The 20678-nt window shown below is 42.5% G+C and overlaps 1 protein-coding gene across 8 annotated transcripts in view; it reads right to left on the reverse strand.

The window, feature by feature from the left end:
• Window positions 1-12458: 12458 nt before the first annotated feature.
• The window catches only part of zmynd11 (zinc finger, MYND-type containing 11), a 169752-nt gene continuing 161532 nt past the window's right edge, over window positions 12459-20678 (reverse strand). For all 8 annotated transcript variants that reach the window (XM_068007899.1, XM_068007873.1, XM_068007908.1 and 5 more), the window contains one exon: window positions 12459-13928. In XM_068007899.1, the coding sequence (XP_067864000.1) occupies window positions 13806-13928 (123 nt within the window). In that variant the 3' untranslated portion in view covers window positions 12459-13805. The remainder of the gene's footprint in view (window positions 13929-20678) is intronic.

Genomic DNA, 20678 nt, shown 5'->3' on the forward strand with positions numbered 1-20678 from the left:
ATCTTTTTGGAAATGACTTGTACAATAACATTTTTAAAATGCAGTAAAATTGTTTTTTTAAAATAAAATCAACTATTGATAAATATCAGAGCCGCTTGTTACCTTGATTACCTCCCTACTCAACTCCTAACCACTCACCCACCTCTCCTCGCTCTTCTGCTAGCTCACATCATCATGGCTCCTTTTCCTCAAGCGCCAACCCACTCCCTTCCAATACCACCATCATCACCCTACTCAAAAAAAAATCCTACCCAACCACTACTTCTCCAACTACTGACTCCACTCTAAACTCCCTTTTTTCTCAACCTCAAGCATGTCATTGCCTCCCAGATCCACCTGTTTCCCTTCAGTGTGGCTTCTGCCCTAGACTTCGAATCAAAACTACCCTAGGTAAATGATGAATGACATCCTCTGCGACCATAGTGTGGTATCCCTCATTGTCCAATACAACCTCTCCGCAGCACTTGATATAGATGACGATGCCATCATCCTCCATCACCTTTCCTCTGTTGTCCAGCTGTGTGTGACTACCTGTGTGTTTCCGTCCCTACCTGCCCAATTGCAGCAAATACATCTCCAGCATAACTGTTCTTCCCACCCATCACCACCTCCAGAGTCCCCCAAGGTCCCCTCTTTCTTTGTCTACATGCTGCCCCTTGTGGAAACTTGTGAATAATGCCATCATGTACACTAACACCGAACTCTACCTGTCCACTACCTCCCTTCATCCTATGACCACCTGATATGCTGTCAGACCTCCTGTCCAACATTTTTCCTCCCTTTGAACACGGGAAAGACCAAACCCATTGTTTTCGGTCCCCGCTATAAACTCCGCTCTCCTACCACCGAGTCCATCCCGTCTCCGGCCGTGCACTCAGGCTAGTCCTGACTGAGATTAGAGCTTCAAACCCCATATCCTATCCATCACCAAGATTGCCTAGTTCCTGCCTTCACAAGTATCTCATCTCTTCTGCCCTGAAACCTTTATGCATACTTTTTATAAACTTCAGGCTGTTTCTCCAGTGTCGTCTTACTGGCCTCCCATCTTCCACCCTCCAGCTTGTCCTAGTCACATATCCTGTCCCAAACAGAACCAAACACCCATCTTCCTCATTCTCGCTGACTTATATTCTCCCTGTTTCTCAAAACATTAAATTTAAGACGTTCTCGTCTTTAAATCCATTCACTGCCTCTCTCCAAACTATCTCTGTAACCTCCAGCCTTCTAGCTCTTCCTGCACCTGACAGTCCTCCAATTGTGGTTTTTTTAAATGCATTTCCTGGAGAGTAGGAGGTTTAGGGGTGATCTTATAGAAGTCTATAAAATAATGAGGGGCATAGATAAGGTAGATAGTCAAAATCTTTTCCCAAAGGTAGGGGAGTCTATAACGAGGGGGCATAGATTTAAGGTGAGAGGGGAGAGATACACTGTTCACCATTTACATAAATGATTTTGACTTGGGAATTGCAAGTACAATTTGGGAGGTATAGTTAATATCGAGGAGGACAGCAACAAAATACAGGAAGACATTAATAAACTTGCAGAATGGGTGTGTAATGGGCAAATGAATTTCAATATAGATAAGTGAGCTGGTGCATTTTGGTAGGAAGAATAAGGGGGCTACATACTGTTTGGATAATAAGAGTCTAAATGAGATAGAGGAGCAGAGGGATCTGAGGGTACAGATACACAAATCAGTAGAAGTAGCGACGCAGGTTAATAAGGCCATAAAAAAAGCAAACTAGCACGGGTTCATTTCTAGAAGGAAAGAATTGAAAAGTAGAGAAGTTATACTAAAGCTGTATAGAACATTGGTTAGACTACACTTGGGGTACTGTGAACAGTTCTAGTCTCCATATTATAAAAAGGATATAGAGAAGGTGCAAACAAGATTTACTAATATGATACCAGAACTGAGAGGTTATACCGATCAGGAAAGATTGAGCAGACTGGGGCTTTTTTCTCTAGAAAAGAGAAGACTGAAGGGTGACCTAATAGATGTCTTTAAGATTATGAAAGGGTTTGATAGAGTAGACATAGATAAGACATTTCCACTTGCAGGGGCCATAAATATAAGATAGTCACTAATAAATCCAATAAGGAATTCAGGACAAACTTCTTCACCCAGAGAGTGGTTAAAATGTGGACCTCACTACCACAAGAGGTAGTTGAGGCGACTAGCATAGCTGCATTTAAGGGGAAGCTAGATAAACACGAGGGAGAAGGGAATAGAAGGATATGTTGATAGAGTAAGATGAAGTAGGGAGGGAGGAGGTTCATGTGGAACATAAACACTGACATCTGGCCTGTTTCTGTGCAATCCTATGTAATATCCTATAGATAAGATTAACTAAGGAGGTTTAGATAATAAGGAAGAAGGGGCAGTCATAACCGTAGGTATCAAGTGCACTTTTCCGGAGATGAATTTGTTACAGTCTATTATTTACAACCGCACCAGTGTCCCGCACTATTCACCTTAACCCTTCATTTAGCTTCCTCACTGAAAGTTCCATTACGTCCCCGGATTGAGATGGTAACATCAGCAGCGACTGCCTGTATTCTTTGGCTGGAAAGTGAATCAGTGCCAGTAAACCTGACTCATGCCCAGAGATGGGTCAGCAGGAACAGAAAGTTGGCTTTATAGTAGGGCTATGATGAGGGTCAACAAAAGGTTAATTGGTCAAAACAGATGTGAGGATCGGAGTTTCTCAGACAACAAGGGCAAGGTATCCAGTATCTAATTTGCCTTCTACCATCCCGGATGTCGCATGATACGTTAATGGAGTTCTTGACTAATCATGGCAATCAAACTCTATGAGTTAATCTACAACAGACCCAGACATGACGTGAGGAAAACCCCCATGATGGAGATTCTGCAAACTATAGGTCCAGTTACCTGTTCCTCCCAAGCCTGCTACGCTTATGTCATGTGTCAAATTACTCATATACTGTGTCCCAAAACGTTAGTTGAATGTATCAATACCGTCCGCTACCAACGTCTCCCTAGGGAGCTTGTTCAACAGATTGACCACTCGCTTACTGAAATATCGTTCCACAGATTAATTTTGAATTTCCCCCCCTTCAAGCACAGGCCGTGTCCTCTGGTTCTACTGTTCTGGACGAGGTGAAATAGCTTTCATGGTCTATATTATCTAGTCCCTTTAGAATCCTAAAAACAGCAATCATATCACCTCTCAACCATCTCTTTTCCAGTGAGAACATGCCCAATTTACATAATCGCTCCTCATTATCTGATCCATCCATCTCCTCAATCATTCTGGTTGCTCTCTTCTGTATCCTTTCAATAGCTGCAATACCCTTTGAAAACTGCAGATAGACAGGAAAGGTTTTGTCACAGATGAGTTCAGGAAACATTCACGTTTTTCCATCTACGGTTGTATTTACCATACACGTTTGATGTTAGTGCGAAGCAGTTTGGACTTCCCACCAAAGCTAATCTCACGTGGTGTAAATTGGTTGAGGCCTGAACCGACTCCTCCAGGGAGCCTCACGGCATTCCTCTGTGGTGTCATGGTGGGTCCCGACCCTGGATTCAGGCTAAATTTACATTCTAACTGCACCATCAATGCAAAGCAAAATTATTTCACTTCATCACAAAACTGCTTTGCTCCAATGCTGCTGATGGAGTGTAAATGTAATTTTAAAATTAGAGCTGTGGAAGATTAATCTTAGAAAGGGAGGTCCAGTGATCAAAATGTCTGACAACACTGAAACCAGGGAACATTTGATTAGGACAGTGACATTTATTTTTTGACATCAAAATAAATGAACTTTATCTGAGGTAACCAAAAGGAAAACAACAGCTTGCATTTATATAGTACCATTAACACAGTAAAACGTCACAAGGAACTTCACAGGAGCGATTATCAAACAAAAATGTGACACCGAGCCACATAAGGGGCTATCAGGCCAGGTGACCAAAAGCTTGGTCAAAGAGGTAGGTTTTAAGAAGTGTCTTAAAGGAGGAGTGAGAGGTAGAGAGACGGAGAGGTTTAGGGAGGGAATTCCAGAGCTCAGTGCCTGGGCAGCTGAAGGCACGGCCACCAATGGTGAAGCGATGAAAATTGGGGATGCTCAAGAGGCCAGAGTTGGAGGACTGCAGAGATCTCGGAGGGTTGTAGGGCTGGAGGAGGTTACAGAGCTATGGAGGGGGCGAGACCATGGAGACCATTTGAAAACAAGGATGAGAATTTTAAAAATCGAGGTGTTCCCGGACCGGGAGCCAATGTTGGTCACCTAGCGCTGGGGTGATGGGTGAACATGACCTGATGCGAGTTAGGATACGGGCAGCAGAGTTTTGGATGAGTTCAAGTTTACGAAGGGTGGAAGATGGGAGGCCGGCCAGGAGAGCATTGAAATAGTCAAGTCTAGAGATAACAAAGGCATGGGTGAGGGTTTCAGCAGCAGATAAGCTAACGCAGGGGCCGAGACGGGTGATGTTATGGAGGTGGAAGTAGGCGGTCTCAGTGATGGAGCAGATATGTGGTCGGAAGCTCATCTCAGGGTCAAATAGGACGTCACGGTTGCGATTGGTCTGGTTCCACCTGAGACAGCGGCCAGGGAGAGGGATGGAGTCAGTGGAACAATGTAATTATGTTCAAGGATTCTTTAATTATGCAACTACAGCAGTTTCATAGAGACCATAAGACCATAAGAGATATGAGCAGGAGTAGGCCGTTCAGCCCCTCGAGCCTGCTCCGCCATTCAATGAGATCATGGCTGATCTGATTTTTTACCTCAACTCCACTTTCCTGCCTTTTTCCCATATCCTTTGACTTCCTTGCTGATCAAAAATTTGTCTAACTCAGCCTTGAATGTATTCAATGACTCAGCATCCACAGCTTTTTGGGGTGAAGAATTCCAAAGAATCATGACCCTCTGGGAGAAGAAATTCTTCCTCATTTCCATCTTAAATGGGCGACCCCTTATTCCGAGACAATGCCCTCTAGTTTTAGATTCCCCCATGAGGGGTAACATCCTCTCAGCATCTACCCTATCGAGTCCCCTCAAAATCTTGTATGTTTCAATAAGATCCCCTCGCATTCTTCTAAACTCTAATGAGTATAGACCCAACTTGTTCAATCTTTCCTCATAAGACAACCCTTCCATACCCAGAATCAACCTAGTGAACCTTCTCTGAACTGCCTCCAATGCAAGTATGTCCTTCCTTAAATAAGGGCACCAGAACTGTATGCAGTACTCCAGGTGTAGTCTCACCAGCACCCTGTACAGTTGTAGCATGACTTCCCTGCTTTTATACTCCATCTCCCTAGAAATAAAGGCCAATATTCCGTTTGCCTTCCGGATTACCTGCTACACCCGTATGTTGACTTTTTGTGTTTCATGTACGAGGACACCCAGATCCCTCTGTACCGCAGCATTTTGTAGTATTTCTCCATTCAAATAATATTTTGCTTTTTTATTTTTCCTCCCAAAGTGGATGACTTCACATTTTCCCACATTACATTCCATCTGCCAAATTTTTGCCCATTCGCTTAACCTGTCACTATCTCTTTGCAATATCCAAGTCATTGATGTATATTGTAAATAGTTGAGGCCCCAGCACTGAGCCCTGCGGCACCCCACTAGTTATAGATTGCCATTTTGAAAATGACCCTTTTATCCAGACTCTGTTTTCTGTTCGTTAGCCAATCCACTATCTATGCCAGTAGATTACCCCCAACACCATGAGCTTTTATCTTGTGCAGTAATCTCTTATGTGGCACCTTATCGAATGCCTTTTGGAAATCCAAATATACTGCATCCATTGATTCCCCTTTATCCACCCTGCCCATTACTTCCTCAAAGAACTCTAATAAATTTGTCAGACATGATTTCTCCTTCATAAAACCATGTTGACTCTCCTTGATTGTATTATGAGTCTCCAAATGTCCTGCTACTACTTCCTTAATAATGGATTCTAGCATTTTCCCAATGACAGATGTTAGGCTAACTGGTCTATAGTTACCTGCCTTCTGTCTCACTCCCTTCTTGAATAGGGGTGTTACGTTTGCAGTTTTCCAATCCGCTGGGACCCTTCCAGAATCTAGTGAATTCTGGAAGATTACAACCAATGCATCCACTATCTCTGTAGCCACTTCCTTTAAGACCCTCGGATGCAAGCCATCAGGTCCAGGGGACTTGTCAGCCTTTAGACCCATTAGTTTACCTAGTACTTTTTCTCTAGTGATAGTTTTTAGCTCCCCTTTGCCCCTGGATTTTCTACTATTATTAGTGTCTTCTACTGTGAAGACAGATACAAAATATCTGTTCAATTCCTCTGCCATTTCCTTGTTTTCCATTATTATTTCCCCAGTCTCATCCTCTAAGGGACCAATGTTTACTTTAGCTACCCTCTTCCTTTTTATATACTTGTAGAAGCTTTTACTGTCAGCTTTTATATTTTTTGCTAGTTTACTCTCATAATTTATTTTCTCCCTCTTTATTATTCTTTTAGTCATCCTTTGCTGGTTTTTAAAGTTTTCCCCATCTTCGGGCTTACTAGTAATCTTTGCTATGTTGCATGCTTTTTCTTTTAACCTGATACCATCCTTTACTTCCTTAGTTAGCCATGGTTGGTTCACCATTTTTGTTGAGTCTTTCCTGCTCACAGGGATACATTTTTGTTGCGAGTCATACAATATCTTTTTAAATGTTTGCCCACTGCTTATTCACCATCATACCATCTAATCTGTTTACCCAGTCCACTTTAGCCAATTCCGCCCTCATTCCTTCATAATTGCCCTTATTTAAGTTTTATACAGTAGTTTCAGACCCAAGATCCTCACTCTCAAACTGGATGTGAAATTCTATCATGTTATGATCACTGCTTCCCAAGGGATCCTTTACTTTGAGATCGTTAATTAATCCTGTTTCATTACCAGGTCCAAAATGGCCTGTTCCCTGGTTGGTTCCCCGACGTATTGGTCTAAGAAACAGTCCCTAATAGGCTCTATGAACTCCTCCTCAGGGCTATTTTTGCCAATTTGGTTTGTCCAATCTATGTGAAAGTTAAAATTGCCCATGATTATTGCATTACCTTTTTTACAAGTCCCCCACCAGTCTGTCTATATTCTCTTGAAGTCTATCACCATCATCCTCACTGTTCAATACACTTACAAGTTTTGTGTCAACTGCAAACTTGGAAATTGTGCCCTGTACACCCAAGTCCAAGTCATTAATATATATCAAGAAAAGCAGTGGTCCCAGCACCGACCCCTGGGGAACACCAATGTATACCTCCCGCCAGTCTGAAAAACAACCATTCACCACCACTTAGCCAATTTTGTATCCATGCTGTCACTGCCCCTTTTATTCCATGGGCTTCAACTATGAAGACAAGCCTATCATGTGGCGCTTTATCAAACGCCTTTTGAAAGTCCATATACACATCAACCGCAATGCCCTCATCGACCGTCTGTTACCTCATCAAAAAACTCAATCAAGTTAGTTAAACACGATTTGCCTTTAACAAATCCGTGCCGGCTTACCTTAATTAATCCACACTTGTCCACGTGACTATTAACTTTGTCCCGGATTATTGTTTCTAAAAGCTTCTCCACCACCGAGGTTTAACTGACTGGCCTATGGTTGCTGGGTTTATCCTTACTCCCTTTTTTGAACAAGGGTGTATCATTTGCAATTCTCCAGTCCTCTAGCACCACCCTCATATCTAAGGATAATTGGAAGATTATGGCAATTTCCACCCTTACTTCCCTCAGCAACCAAGGATGCGTATATGTTGAACTTTTTGAAATGTTGCTTACCTTATTTATCTATTTACTTGGATAAGCAAAGCACCATTTATTTCCCACAAACCTATTGTTTCATGCTCAAACTTCTTTTCAAATCCTTTCAGCAGCTGCATGCACCCCTCCCCCAAGTCCAGTAACTCCCTTCACCCCAGGGTAACTCCAACTTACCCTGAATGATGCCATGGGAGATCCACTAAATTCCAGTCTTACACCAGCGTGTGTTTTGTCCTTTCATACTTTGGCTGTCGCACCTGTAACCTTGCATCTGTTTGGCTCAAGCTCCATAATTCATGAGATAGCAGCAAATCACTCAGTTGTGATTTCACCTCCAGTGAAACAATATGAAGGACATCTGAAAACTGCAAAACAACAAAATACTCTCGTCTTGGTTTTCCACTAAGATGATCAATTTAATACTGGAAATAAGAGCTAGATTCTGCGTTGCTCTTCTCCAAGGTGTGCAAAGAGCTTGAGGGGAACATAGCATTTCCTACCGGGCTGCAGTTCATCATACGAACATAAGAAATAGGAGCAGGAGTAGGCCATCCGGCCCCTCGAGCCTGCTCTGCCATTCAACAAGCTCATGGCTGATCTTCTACCTTAACGCCATTTTCCTGCACCATCCCCATATCCCTTGATGCTTTTAATATCTAGAAATCCATCGATCTCTGTTTTGAATGTACTCAATGACTGAACCTCCACAGCCCTCTGGGGTAGAGAATTCCAAAGATTCACCATCCTCTGAGTGAAGTAATTTCTCCTCATCTCAGTTCTAAATGGCCCATCCCTTATTCTGAGATTGTGACCCCTGGTTCTAGACTCCCCAGCCAGGGGAAACATCCTCCCTGCATCTACCCTGTCGAGCCCTGTAAGAATTTTGTACGTTTCAATGAGATCACCTCTCATTCTTCTAAACTCTAGAGAATACAGGCCTTGTCTACTCAATCTCTCCTCATATGACAATCCCGCCATCCCAGGAATCAGTCTGGTGAACCTTTGTTGCACTGCCTCTATGGCAAGTATATCCTCTCTTAGGTAAGGAGACCAAAATTGTACACAATACTCCAAGTGCAGTCTCACCAAAGCCCTATATAATTGCAGCAAGACATCTTTACTCCTATACTCAAACCCTCTTGTAATAAAGGCCAACATATCATTTGCCTTCCTAATTGCTTGCTGCACCTACATGTTAAGTTTTCAGCGACTCATGTACAAGGACACCCAGGTCCCTTTGCACATCAACATTTCCCAATCTCTCCTCATTTCAAAAATACTCTGCATTTCTGTTTTTCCTACCAAAGTGGATAACTTCACATTTTTCCACATTATATTCCATCAGCCATGTTCTTGCCCACTCACTTAGCCTGTCTTCTGGTACATTGGGTGTGCTGGATTGCTTCCATCTGTTTCATGCCGCACACTCATTAAGGCCCCAGATTTGATGCAGTTGAACACCTCTGATAACTATGCAGGATTTGTTCCGCTTCCCTTGTTCAGCTACTTGCAACAGGAGCAAGGGAAGCGCGAAAGGTAGTGGAGCTCTTAATCACAAAAATATACGTATATAAAAATCCTGTGGCAATGTTTAATAGTGTCATTTTTATTACTCTATTTCCCTGGCTGACCTACATACTCTCGGTCTAGCAACACCTTGATTTTAAAATTCTCATCCTTGTTTGCAAACCCCTCCCTGGCCTCGCCGCTCCCTATCTCTGCAACCTCCTCCATCCCTACAACCCTCCAATTCTGGTCTTGTGTCCCTGATTTTAATCGCTCCACCACTGGCTGCTATGCCTTCAGCTGCCTAAACCCTAAGCTGACATTCTCTCCCTAAACCTCTCCACCTCTTTCTCCTCCTTTAACACACTCCTTAAAACTTACCTCTTTGACCAAGCTTTTGGGCGTCTGTCCTAATATCTCCTATGTGGCTTGGTGTCAAATTTTGTTTGATAACACTGCTGTGAAGTGCTTTGGGACATTTTACTACATTAATGGCACTATAAAAATGCAAATTATTGCTGTTCTTATGATTTTTTTTAATTTTGAGAATAATGCTTGGTGTCCAATTTCTTAGAGTGCTCCGGGAGTCTGCAGGGTGACAGTCACAGAGATTTGCCATCTCCAAAAAATTGCAATGTAGGTTTAACACTGACAGTTGCTAGCTAGATCACTACTGCCCTCAACTGTTGTGTCTTGGCACATTCCAGCTAGCACTGAAATATCAGCTGTTTTTAGAATGGTAACAAATGCTTCCCAGAACATTTTCCTTGCTCTTGTTTTCCAATTGCTATGTTGTCAGCAATATCTTGCCACCTACTTTTGATAAAGTACCACATAATAGACTTGTTAGTAAAATTATAGCCCATGGGATGAAAGACATTGGCAGAGAGTAGTGGTGAACGGTTGCTTTTGAGACTGGAGGGAAGTATACAGTGGTGTTCCCCAGGGGTCAGTATTAGGACCACTGCTCTTTTTGATATAAATGACCTGGACTTGGGTATAGAGGGTGTAATCTCAAAGTTTGCAGACGACACAAAACTCAAATGTAGTAAACAATGTGGAGGCTAGTAACGGACTTCAGGAGGACATACAGACTGGTGAATTGGGCAGACACGTGGCAGATGAAATTTAACACAGAGATGGGTGAAGTGATGCATTTTGGTAGGAAGAATGAGAGGCAATATAAATGAAATGGTACACTTTTAAAGGGGTTGCAGGAACAGAGAGACCTGAGGGTGCACACACAAATCTTTGAAGGTGGCAGGACAAATTGAGACGGCTGTTAAAAATACATATGAGATCCTGGGCTTTATTAATAGAGGCACAGAGTACAAAAGCAAGGAAGTTATGTGGATAGACTGGAGAAGTTGGGGTTGTTCTCCTTAGAGAAGATTAAGTGGAGATTTGATAGACGTGTTCAAAATCATGAAGGGTTTAGATAAAATAAATAAAGAGAAACTGTTCCCATTGGCGGAAGGGTCAAGAACCAGAGAACAGATTTAAGGTGATTGACAAAAGAGCCAGAGGTGACATGAGGAAACATTTCTTTATGCAGTGAGTTGTCATGATCTGGAATGCATTGCCTGAAAGGGTGGTGGAATCAGATTCAATCGTAACTTCCAAAAGTGAATTAGATAAATACTCGAAGGGAAAAAATTTACAAGACTACAGAGAAAGTGCAGGGGAGTGGGACTAATTGGATAGCTCTTTCAAAGAGCCGGCAGAGGCACGATGGACCGAATGGCCTCCTCCTAGGCTGTGCCTATGATACTTTCCCCATACCTCCAATTCCAAAACTAATGATTCTGCCCCCATCAAGTTAGTACTGTGTTTATATCTTCAGCTGCTGGATTGGTTGCAATGGGAAGACATGAAGATAAAGAGAATTATCTGTAGAAGATTTCACCTCGTTCTATTAACACTCACCCACTCCATACCTGATCTTCCTCTCAGCTTTTCATTCATTCTTGATTTCTTTTAGTTCTTAGTCTTTGGTTTCAGGAATGATAATTGTTCCCTACTTTTGCTTTCATTTCTATATGGTTAAGAAAAATGTGTGAAAATACATCTCATCATTCGGTCAACACTGATCTGCCAGCATATCAAGTGTGGCCCTGGAAATGTGCATTATACAGCCACGTATACCATGCCACAGAAATGGTAGGATGTGGCAGTGCAGCGGCGATGGTACAGGACTCGCAAATCAGAGGTCGCGAGTTCAACTGCCAGCATGGCAAGTTGTGGAATTCTATTCAATAAATCTGGTAATTTAATGATCGGTCCCAGAAATAATCATGAAAGCCGCCGGATTGTCAGATATAGCGATGGGAGCTCGTCAGCTTTACCTCGTCTGGCCTACTGGTGACTCCAGTCACATACTACAAAGGTTGACTTTTAATGCCCTAGTAAGTCACTAAACCGTACAAACAATTGCTATGAAACAGCCACCGACATCTCAGGGCAACTCCAGATGGGCAATAAACCCATCGTCCACATCTCAAGAACGGATTAAAAAAAAATAGGTAGACAGACCAACCCAGGCTGGTTTTTGCCACCTTTTATCAGACAGTTAGTGACACTGCTATAGGGCCAGAGATAGGGCTGAGTCAGACCTGCCCGATGTGGGGGACACAAGGAAGAAAGGACAAGGGGAGAGAAAGAGATGGTGTGTGTGGTTACAAGTGCCGGGGGGGGGGGAGGGGGGAGAAAAAGGAGGAGCACAAATGGTATAAAAATAACCAAAAAGTGGGTTTAAAAACAAAGGTGATACTGTACACTGTTTGATCCAGAATTCTACAGTACAGTACAATACAAATGGGGGCACCACTGAATTAAAAAGGGAGCCATCTCAGGTTGGGTTAGCACAACTAAAACAGATTTTAGTAAATTGTTTGGAACCAAAAGCTGTGACAAACAAAAAATCTTAGTGAAGAGAATTAAAAGTTAAAAATATAGATGGAGTCCTTCACACTCTGGGCAGTAGGGTTTACAGTAAAATATGGCTATTTACACTTGCAGCTGTTTGAATACTGTAATAGTGTATGATCAATATCTAAATAAGTCCCTCAATTATCAAATCGATCGAAGCCCACCTCTCCAGATGGGAAGACGACATTGCATCAGTCCTTGCCAATTATTTTTATTTTATATATTTATATATAAATAAACACCAAAAGTTAAACATTCAAGGTACATCTCTGAAATACATTTATTGCCCAATGTAAACACAGATGATTTAATATATTGCCAGTAAGAAAAACTTACAAAAAAGCCCAGAATTTGCCATGTCCTAATTGAACTGCCATGTGAAGCCACACTAAAATGAATAAATGTGCAGAGTGGCTAAGCCTTACATGATGGGAGTTACAAATGGCAACTGTATTTAGCTATGAATTGATTTTAATGCTTCATCTAAAACAATCCAGAGCAGGTTAATTTAGTGATAATTTAAAACAAAATCAGGCCACAGTCATGTTTAACAGAGTGTTTATACTGCATAACTTGAAGAAGGTGCAATGGTGTCACCAAGACATGAAAACAGAACAGTCAAAGTTACACGTGTCTTACTTTCATGCAGCTACTAGTAAAAGGTTTAAACAGCCTTTGGAATGATTCTATATTTAAATTATTTTCCATTTTCTGCAATACCACAAAACATTTACTGGTATGTGTTTTGTACCAGACACTCAGCAAGGTACAGACCCATCACAATCACAATGCCTTTTATAAATGGATTGACATGCAGTTACGTAATTCTGTCTAAGGTGACAAGGACTGTAAGCAAACAGGCAGCAATAGCTAATTACAATCCAAAACCTAACAGCTGCTGAGAAAACTAAGTGCTTCATTTTATTTTATACAATTCAACTGCAAGACAGATAACTGCACAGATATTCAGTGAACACTGGTGCAGAAAGCAAAATTCACTGTCATTTTTCTGTTCATACCTACTGGTACATAAAGGTAGTATTTGGCAATTTTACATGCGTGTGGACTCATTTGGGTTAGGAAAAAAGAAATGTGCAAATTACAAAACCAGAACTAAATGTTCATTCCATCTCTAAGGTCCAGCTCATTAGAAATCCCATTTCCCTGCTTTAATACATGATCAACATTCATTTTTTTTATTAATAAAAGTAGCATACGTAAGAAAAATATAAAAAAGCAGAGTTGGGAAATATTAACAGTTATTTTTTTTAAAGCAGGCTTATTACCTGCTATGTCAACCCTGTCCCGAAGTACTGATCACATGACCACTGATGTAAAAAGAATTTTAAAAACACACAAAAAAGGTATCTGGTTAAAATTAATACAGGCCGACTTGGTACGGCTAACTGATTATAGAGGGTGAGGGGGGGAAGGGCGGGGGGGGGGGGGGGGGGGGGGGGGAGAAACTAAGCTTTGTAGATTAAAATGCTGGTGCAAATGGGAAGCAAGATTCACAGAAATGTGGCTCTGAAATAAAACCAGCACGGTCTGTGAAAAGGAAGCTATCTGTTTCTTAGTATGGCTGTTGTGAGGAGGGAACTTTCATCTTTTCCGACGACAGGTCCGTTTGTGCTCGGCGTGCCAGTGCTCCTGCTGACATTTGATAGAGCAGTACGAGGTGTTCCAACAGCAGTGGTACATTGCTTCTTCCTCACAATTGTAGCACTAGAGAGAAAACAAGAAGATGCGTTACCCTGCCTGGTGAATTTACAGCACCGACTGCAGTTAAGCGGACACAGTTACAGGAGGTGGTTAAACTGTCCCTTCCAGCACATCTCACGGTGGATTGTGAATATACAAATTGCAATTCTGAACCGTTCTGTTTCTGATTTCTAGGTGATCACACTTAAGTGTACAGCGAACATTTCTGGTCTCCATATTACAAAAAGGATATAGATGCACTGGAGATGGTGCAAGAAAGATTTACAAGGATGATACCACACCTGAGAGGTTATAACTATCAGGAACGACTGAACAGGCTGCAGCTCTTTCCTTTAGAAAAAAGGCTGAGGAAAATTATGAAGAGGTTTGATAGGGTAGACGTAGAAAAGGTGTTTCCACTTGTGAGGGAGCCCAAAACTAGAAGACCTAAATATAAGATAGTCACTAATAAATCCAATAAGGAATTCAGGAGATAAAAACAGAAAATGCTGGAAATACTCAGCAAGTCAGGCAGCATCTGTGGGGAATGAAAGAGTGGTCTTTGACCTGAAAGATTAACTCTTTCTTTCTCCACAGATACTGTCTGACTTGCTGCGTATTTCCAGCATTTTCTGTTTTCATTTCAGATTTCCAGCAGCTGCAGTACTTTGCTTCTGAAGGAATGCAGGAGAAACTCCTTTACCCAAAGAGTGGTGAGAATGTGGAACTTGCTACCACAGAGTAGTTGAGGCGAATAGCACAGATGCACTTAAGGGATAGCTAGATAAGTACATGAGGGAGAAAGTATAGAAGGATATGCTCATAGGGTTAGATGAAGTAGGGAGGGAGGAGGCTCGGGTGGAACATAAACACCGACATAGACCAGTTGGGCTGAACGGCCTGTTTCTGTGCTGTAAATTCTATGATAATAATGAACGGTTTGCTCAATTTAACAGAATCCGATTTTATATCTGTATTGGCCACATTCCAGCAAGACATGACATCATGTGATCAGAATGAACATTCACAAATACATTTAAAAGAAAATTAAACAGAATTGAAATATGAGATAAAATAGCAGAAGTTCTAGACTATACTTCTGGATTTCTTCTGTGAATGGAGAGGGAACTAAGATTCAATAGAATAGCTGTTGAAAATGATGTCTTAAAAAATGTGTCAATATGCAAGCCAAGGCACCGCCACTAGAGGGCTCTGATGTATCAATTATAAGTGCACTGAAGATGCACAGTGGGAAAATATCAATACAGCTCAAACATTCCTTCTTAAATTAAAGCAAGTTTCTTGAGTCAGCCATTTTAAGTTGGCGAAGCAAAACTCCATTGCGTCTTTATATTTAAATTACCATCTTTAGTAACATTACATGTGCAGAACTAAAAACATTTGGCTATGTATGAAAATTGAGTTGGAATGGTAGTTCAGTAATTGGTTAGTTTTCCCTACTCCTACATAAATTCAAAATGGCAAAAAGTAACTGCCAATTACTTTTCTTGAATAAGATGAAGGACTATTTGTTAGATGAACTTTCCCAATTGGAACACAAAAGCTGATTCTGTGGGCTGTTTTCTGAAACTTACGCCTTTATTAAAGAAAGACTTACATTTATATAGCGTCTTTAATGTCCTCAGAGAAGGTTGAGAGGAGATTTGATAGAGGTATTCAAAATCATGAAGGGTCTAGACAGAATAGATGGAGATAAACTGTTCCCATTGGCGGAAGGGTCAAGAACCAGAGGATAAAGATTTAAGGTGATTGGCAAAAGAACCAAAAGTGACATGAGGAAAAACTTCTTTTTTTAAAACATAGCGAGTGGTTAGGATCTGGAATGCACTGCCCAAGGAAGTGGTGGAGGCAGATTCAATCATGGCCTTCAAAAAGGAACTGGATAAGTACTTGAAAGGAAAAAAATGCAGGGCTACAGGGAAAAGGCAGGGGAGTGGGACTAGCTGGATTGCTTGAGTATAGAGCCAGTGCGGACTCGATGGGCCGAATGGCCTCCTTCCACGCTGTAACCTATGATTCTAGAATGTCCCAAAGCTCTTCAAGGCCAATAAAGTACTTTTCAACTGCTGTTTTGTAGGCGAATGCAGCAAAGCCCAACAAACAGTAATGAAATAAACGATCAGTTCACCTGTTTTGGTGATGTTAGTTGAGGGATAAAAGTTGGTCTGCTCTTCAGATGGGATCTTTTACATCCACCTGAACAGGTAGATACTCAGTTTAACATCTCATTCTGAAGACAGCATCTCCCACAATGCAGCACAATCTCAAATCACTAACATTCAAACCTTCATTATGTGCTCAAATTCCTGGAGTGGGTCTTGAACCTAAAACATTCGATCACACTCCTGACGTGTCTTTCAGGTGGTGGAAGGGCTTTGGAGAGTCTGGGGATGACCACTTGCCGCAGAATATCCAGCCTCTGACCTGCTCCAGTAGCCATGGCATTTATACGGGTGGTCCTGTTAAGTTTCTGGTCAATGGTGACCCCCCAGAATGTTGACAGTGGAGGGCTCAGCGATAATAAAGCTATTGAATGTCATGGGGAGGTGGTTAGGCTGTCTCTCGTCGAAGATGGTCATTGCCTGGCACTTGTGTGGCGCGAACATTACTTATCAGCCCAAGCCTGGACATTGTCCAGGTTTTACTGCACGCAGGCATGGACTGCTTTTTTAAAAATATATTCTTGGGATGCGGGCAACGCTGACAAGGCCAGCGTTTAGTTGCCCATCCCTAGTTTCCCTGAGATGGTAGTAGTCGGCCTTCTAGCAGTTTGGTACAACTGAGTGGTTTGCTAGGCCACTTGAGGACAATCAAGAGTCAACCATGTTCGTGTGGGACTGGAGTTACACATAGGCCAGACTGGGTAATGACAGCAGGTTTCCTTCCCTCAACGACATTAGTGAACCAGTTGGGCTTTTACAACAATCTGACAACTTCATGGTCACTTTTACTGATACAAGCTTTTTATTTCCAGATTTTTAAAACTGAATTCAAATTCTCAAACTGCCATGGTGGGATTTAAATTCATATTCTACTAGACAATATGTTATGTTCCAGTAACATAACCACTATACTGCCCTACCCCATTATCTGAGAATTTGTAAATGGAGCTTAACACTGTCATCATCACAAACAGACCACTTCTAACCTTATGATGTAGGGAAGGATATTAATGAAGCAGCTGAAGATAGTTGCTCCTTGGACGCTGCCCTGAGGAACTGTTACAGCAGTGCCCTCAGGCTGAAATGACCCGCCTCCATCAATCACAACCATCTTCCTTTGCGCCAAGTATGACTCTAGCCACTGAAGAGCTCCCCCCCTCAACAATCCCCACTGACTTCTGATTTACTGGGGCTTCTTGGTGCCACACTTGGTCAAATGCTGCCTTGATGTCAAGGGTAGTCGCTCTCACCTTACCTCTGGAATTCAGCTTCTGTCCACGTTTGGACCAAAGCTGTAATGAGGTCTAGAGCCAGGTGTTTCTGGTGGAAGCTAAAGTGAGCATCTGAGATCAGATTATTGGTGAATAAGTGCCGCTTGATAGCACTGTCGACGACACCTTCCATCATTTTGCTGATGACAGAGTAGTCCGATAAGTTGGTAATTGGTCGAGTTGGACTTGAGGATATTAGAAGTTGAAACAAGTATAGATGATTGATCAGCCTATATTTGGAATACTGAAAGGAGTTTTGGGCATCCTATTTTCAAAAGGATATAAATACACTGGGCAGGTATCAAGGAGTGGTGTGGATTTCACAACTTAGGGCTGGCTCTTAAGTCATGCAAAGAGACTCGCAGAACTTAATTTATTTCCACTGAAAAGATTGAGGGGTAACATATTCCAGATCTGAAAACCTCCATAACAATTACTTGCCTTGCAATAAACTCTGCTGATATTCTGAACAAAGTGCTGTTTTTTTTAAAATTCGTTCATGGGATGTGGGCGTCGCTGGCAAGGCCAGCATTTATTGCCCATTCCTAATTGCCCTCGAGAAGGTGGTGGTGAGCCGCCGCCTTGAACCGCTGCAGTCCGTGGGTGAAAGTTCTCCCACAGTGCTGTTAGGGAGTTCCAGGATTTTGACCCAGCGACGATGAAGGAACAGCAATATATTTCCAAGTCGGGATGGTGTGAGACTTGAAGGGGAATGTGCAGGTGGTGTTATTCCCATGTGCCTGCTGCCCTTGTCCTTGTCCTTCTAGGTGGTAGAGGTCATGGGTTTGGGAGGTGCTGTCGAAGAAGCCTTGGCGAGTTGCTGCAGTGCATCCTGTGGATGGTACACACTGCAGCCACGGTGCGCCGGTGGTGAAGGGAGTGAATGTTTAGGGTGGTGGATGGGGTGCCAATCAAGTGGACTGCTTTGTCCTGGATGGTGTCGAACTTCTTGAGTGTTGTTGGAGCTGCACTCATCCAGGCAAGTGGAGAGTATTCCATCACACTCCTGACTTGTGCCTTGTAGATGGTGGAAAGGCTTTGGGGAGTCAGGAGGTGAGTCACTCACCACAGAATACCCAGCCTCTGACCTGCTCTTGTAGCCACAGTATTTATGTGGTTGGTCCAGTTAAGTTTCTGGTCAATGGTGACCCCCAGAGGGTGGTGGGGGATTCGGCGATGATAATGCCGTTGAATGTCAAGGGGAGGTGGTTAGATTTTCTCTTGTTTTTCTATGTATAACTCTTTCATCTAATCCTCCAAGTCTGGAAGTAGACTAAAACATCATAGAATCATAGAAAGGTTACAGCACGGAAGGAGGCAATTCAGCCCATCGAGTCCGCGCCGACTTTATGCAGCTAGTCCCACTCCCCCGCCCTATCCCCGTAGCCCTGCAAATTTTTTCCTTTCAAGTACTTATCCATTTCCTTTTTGAAGGCCATGATTGAATCTGCCTCCACCCCCTCCCCCGGCAGTGCATTCCAGAACCTAACCACTCGCTGTGTAAAAAAGTTTTTCCTCATGTCACCTTTGGTTCTTTTGCCAATCACCTTAAATCTGTATCCTCTGGTTACCGACCCTTCTGCCAATGGGAACAGTTTCTCTCTATCTACTCTGTCTGGACCCTTCATGATTTTGAATACCTCTATCAAATCTCCTCTCAACCTTCTCTGTTCCAAGGAGAACGACCCCAGCTTCTCCAGTTTATCCATGTAACTGAAGTCCCTCATCCCTGGAATCATTCTAGTAAATCTCTTCTGCACCTTCTCTAAGGCCTTCACATCTTTCCTAAAGTGCAGTGCTCAGAACAGGACACAAAACTCCAGTTGTGGTCAAACCAGTGTTTTATAAAGGTTCATCACAACATTCTTGCTTTTGTACTCTATCCCTCTATTTATAAAGCTCAGGATCCCGTATGTTTTTTTAAACCGCTTTCTCAACTTGCCCTACCACGTTCAACAATTTGTGCACTTAAACCCCCAGATCTCTCTGTTCCTGTACCCCTTTTAGAATTGTGCCCTCTAGTTTATAATGCCTCTCTTCGTTCTTCCTACCCAAAATGTATCAGTTCGCATCTTTCTGCGTTAAATTTCATCTGCCACGTGTTTGGCAATTCCACCAGCCTGTCTATATCCTCTTGAAGTCTATTACTATCCTCCTCACTGTTCACTACACTTCCAAGTTTTGTGTCATCTGCAAATTTGGAAATTGTGCCCTGCGCACATCATTAATGCATATCAAAAAAAGCAGTGGTCCTAGTACCAACCCATGGGGAACACCACTATACACCTCCCTCCAGTCCAAAAAAGAAACGTTCACCACTACTGTTTATTGTTACTTAGCCAATTCTGTATCCATGTTGCTACTGCCCCATTTATTCCATTGGGCTTCAATCTTGATGACAAGCCTATTATGCGGCACTTTATCAAACGCCTTTTGAAAGTCAATACACATATCAACCACATTGCCCTTATCTACTCACTCTGTTACCTCATCAAAAAAATCTATCAAGTTAGTTAAACACGATTTCCCTTTAACAAATCCGTGCTGGCTTTCCCTAATCAATCCACAAGTGACTGCTAATTCTGTCCCAGATTATTGTTTCTAAAAGTTTCCCCACCACCTAGTGCTGGGTTTATCCTTGCATCCTTTTTTGAACAAGGGTGTAAGATTTGCAATTCTCCAGTCCTCTGGCACGACCTCCGTATCTACGGATGTTTGAAAAATTATGGCCAGTACCTCCATAATTTCCACCCTTACTTCCCTCAGCAACCTAGGAAGCATCCCATCTGGACTGGTGACTTATCTACTTTATGTAGAGCCAGCCTTTCTAGTACCTCCACTTTCAATTTTTAGCTCATCCAGTACCTCAACTACATCTTCCTTTACTGAGACTCTGGCAGCATCATCTTCCTTGGTAAAGACAGATGCAAAGTACTCATTTAGTACCTCGGCCATGCCCTCTGCCTCCATGAGTAATCTCCTTTATGGTCCCTGATCGGCCCCACCCCTCCTTTTACTACACCTTTACTGTATACATGCCTGTAGAAGACTTTTGGACTCCCTTTTATGTGGGCCACCAGTCTATTCTCATACTCTCTCTTTGCCCCTTTTATTTCCTTTTCACTTCCCCTCTGATCTTTCTCTATTCAGCCTGCTTCTCACTTGTGTTATCAACCTGACATCTGTCATATGCCCCTTCTATCTGCTTCATCTTACTCTCTATCCCTTTTGTCATCTAGGGAGCTCAGGCTTTAATTACCCTACCTGTCTCCCTCGTGGGAATGTACCTAGACCGTACCTGAACCACCTCCTCCTTAAAG

This window comes from Heptranchias perlo, chromosome 2, assembly GCF_035084215.1.
Source record: "Heptranchias perlo isolate sHepPer1 chromosome 2, sHepPer1.hap1, whole genome shotgun sequence".
NCBI lineage: Eukaryota > Metazoa > Chordata > Chondrichthyes > Hexanchiformes > Hexanchidae > Heptranchias > Heptranchias perlo.